General features: G+C 36.7%; 1 protein-coding gene across 1 annotated transcript in view; it reads left to right on the plus strand.

The window, feature by feature from the left end:
• RELCH (RAB11 binding and LisH domain, coiled-coil and HEAT repeat containing) overlaps positions 1-1,842 on the plus strand; it is a 145,286-nt gene that overhangs the window by 83,750 nt on the left and 59,694 nt on the right. The window contains exon 12 of the mRNA XM_023733945.1: positions 1,071-1,161. Coding sequence (XP_023589713.1) covers positions 1,071-1,161 — 91 coding nt within the window. The remainder of the gene's footprint in view (positions 1-1,070; positions 1,162-1,842) is intronic.

A 1,842-nucleotide genomic window follows, 5' to 3' on the forward strand; every position in this document is an offset into this window, starting at 1 on the left:
TTTTAGATTTGCAAGGCAAAAACCTCAGTCTTAGAAGCTGTTTCATAGACTCTGCATGTAAAGCTAATAGCTGCCACCTGGTGGCCAAAAGTACCTATTAGCCTTACTTTAGGTCCAGACATATCAGGAATTAAGGATGTGCACACTTACGTCTTTCATCTTGTGGAAATGTATTAAAATAGACCAATCAATTGATTAAGTGTACTGTATGTAATATGAAGTGGAGTCATTAAGAACTACGGTAAGCTACAGCTGCTAACCAAAAGGTTGGCATTTCGAATCCACCAGCCGCTCCTTGGAAACCTCATGGGGCAATTCTACTCTGTCTATACGGTTGCTAGGAGTCAGAATCGACTTGACAGCAATGGATGGGTTTTATGTAATATAAATTACAAATGAACAAAACACGATTTTTAAGTTAGTATAATACATTTTCTTTTGTAACCTAATCTCAGAAGTGGCATCCCATCACTTTGGCCATTATTGTGTTCATTAGAAGCAAATCATTAGGTCCAACCCACACTGAAGGGGATGTGATTACACAAGGCAATGAATATCAGAAGATGGAGACCACTGGGAGCCATGTCAGAAGCTGCCTACCACAGTTATCTTGGGTGTAATACAAAAAATTCTGATATAAGAAATACCATTTCACTATTAATGTGATACCACAGTTTTTAATTCTAGAAACTGAGGAAATAATCACTAATTGTTTCAGTGGCTAGAAACTGAAGTTCAGTAGAAACTGAAGGATTAAGAAGATCGTAATGCCAGAATGCATGTGTGGGAAGTTAATTTAGGAGCTTATGAGATTCAGCTTTGTACCAATACAGACATCCTTTCCCCACATCTCTCACCAATGGTGTTGCCAACTGCTTGAATAGGTAGTCTGAAGGAACTTGCTTTCTTTGGTGTCTTCTTAATCCATTGTTAGAAAGATCTAATGTGGTTGTACAAAATTATTGAACTTTACATATATTACAAAGCCGCCTTTTTTTAACCCTTAGTCCTAGTTGTACTTTCTAAAGCAAATACAAGTCTTTTATTTATTTATTTGTCTTATTTTTCAGGCAGATGATATTGACGGGTTGTGTGGCATTTGCACGTCATGTTGGACCCACCCGTGTAGAAGCCGAGCTTTTACCACAGTGTTGGGAACAGGTAAATAACTGTATTATAAATGTTATTTAAAAGGGTTTTTGAGTCATGATGTTTTTCAGATTTATTCTCCTGCGTTTAATTTAAAATTGGATGATTAAGTATGTAAATTATATGTTAAATAATATTCTTTTAAGTGATATTAGGACATATGTGGTATATAAATTATGCTGCCATCTCTGTAACCCAGCCTAGTGGTATCATAGTGATCGAGAGTGCTCTGGGATGCTTTGCTTTATCCACTCATTCAACAGATACTTAAGAAACACTAGTTCCAGTGTCAGGTACTGTTGTAGACACTAGGGATGCAGTGGTGAACAAAAGACAGACATTCTAGTGAGGAGATAAGAGTAAACAAGTAAGTAATATGATGTCTCACAGTATGATATATATACTATGAACAAAAATAAAGCAGGGTAAGGAGGAATGCTATTTTAGAAAGGGTTGGAGAAGGGCTCTCTGAGGAGGTGATAACTGGGCAAAGACTGAATGAATGAGGTACAGCAACCACAAATACCCTGAGGTGTAAGTGTGTTCAAAGAAGAGAAGAAAGGGGTGTGTGTGTGTGTGTGTGTGTGTGTGTGTGTGTGTGTGTGTGGATAGGTAAATAAAAACATATCTTGTGTATATTATAAATAGATACAGTATATAATGTGTAAACCTTTGATGCAGAAAGTTTTTATA

Source organism: Trichechus manatus, unplaced genomic scaffold (assembly GCF_000243295.1).
Source record: "Trichechus manatus latirostris isolate Lorelei unplaced genomic scaffold, TriManLat1.0 scaffold00063, whole genome shotgun sequence".
In the NCBI taxonomy this organism is placed as follows: Eukaryota; Metazoa; Chordata; class Mammalia; order Sirenia; family Trichechidae; genus Trichechus; species Trichechus manatus.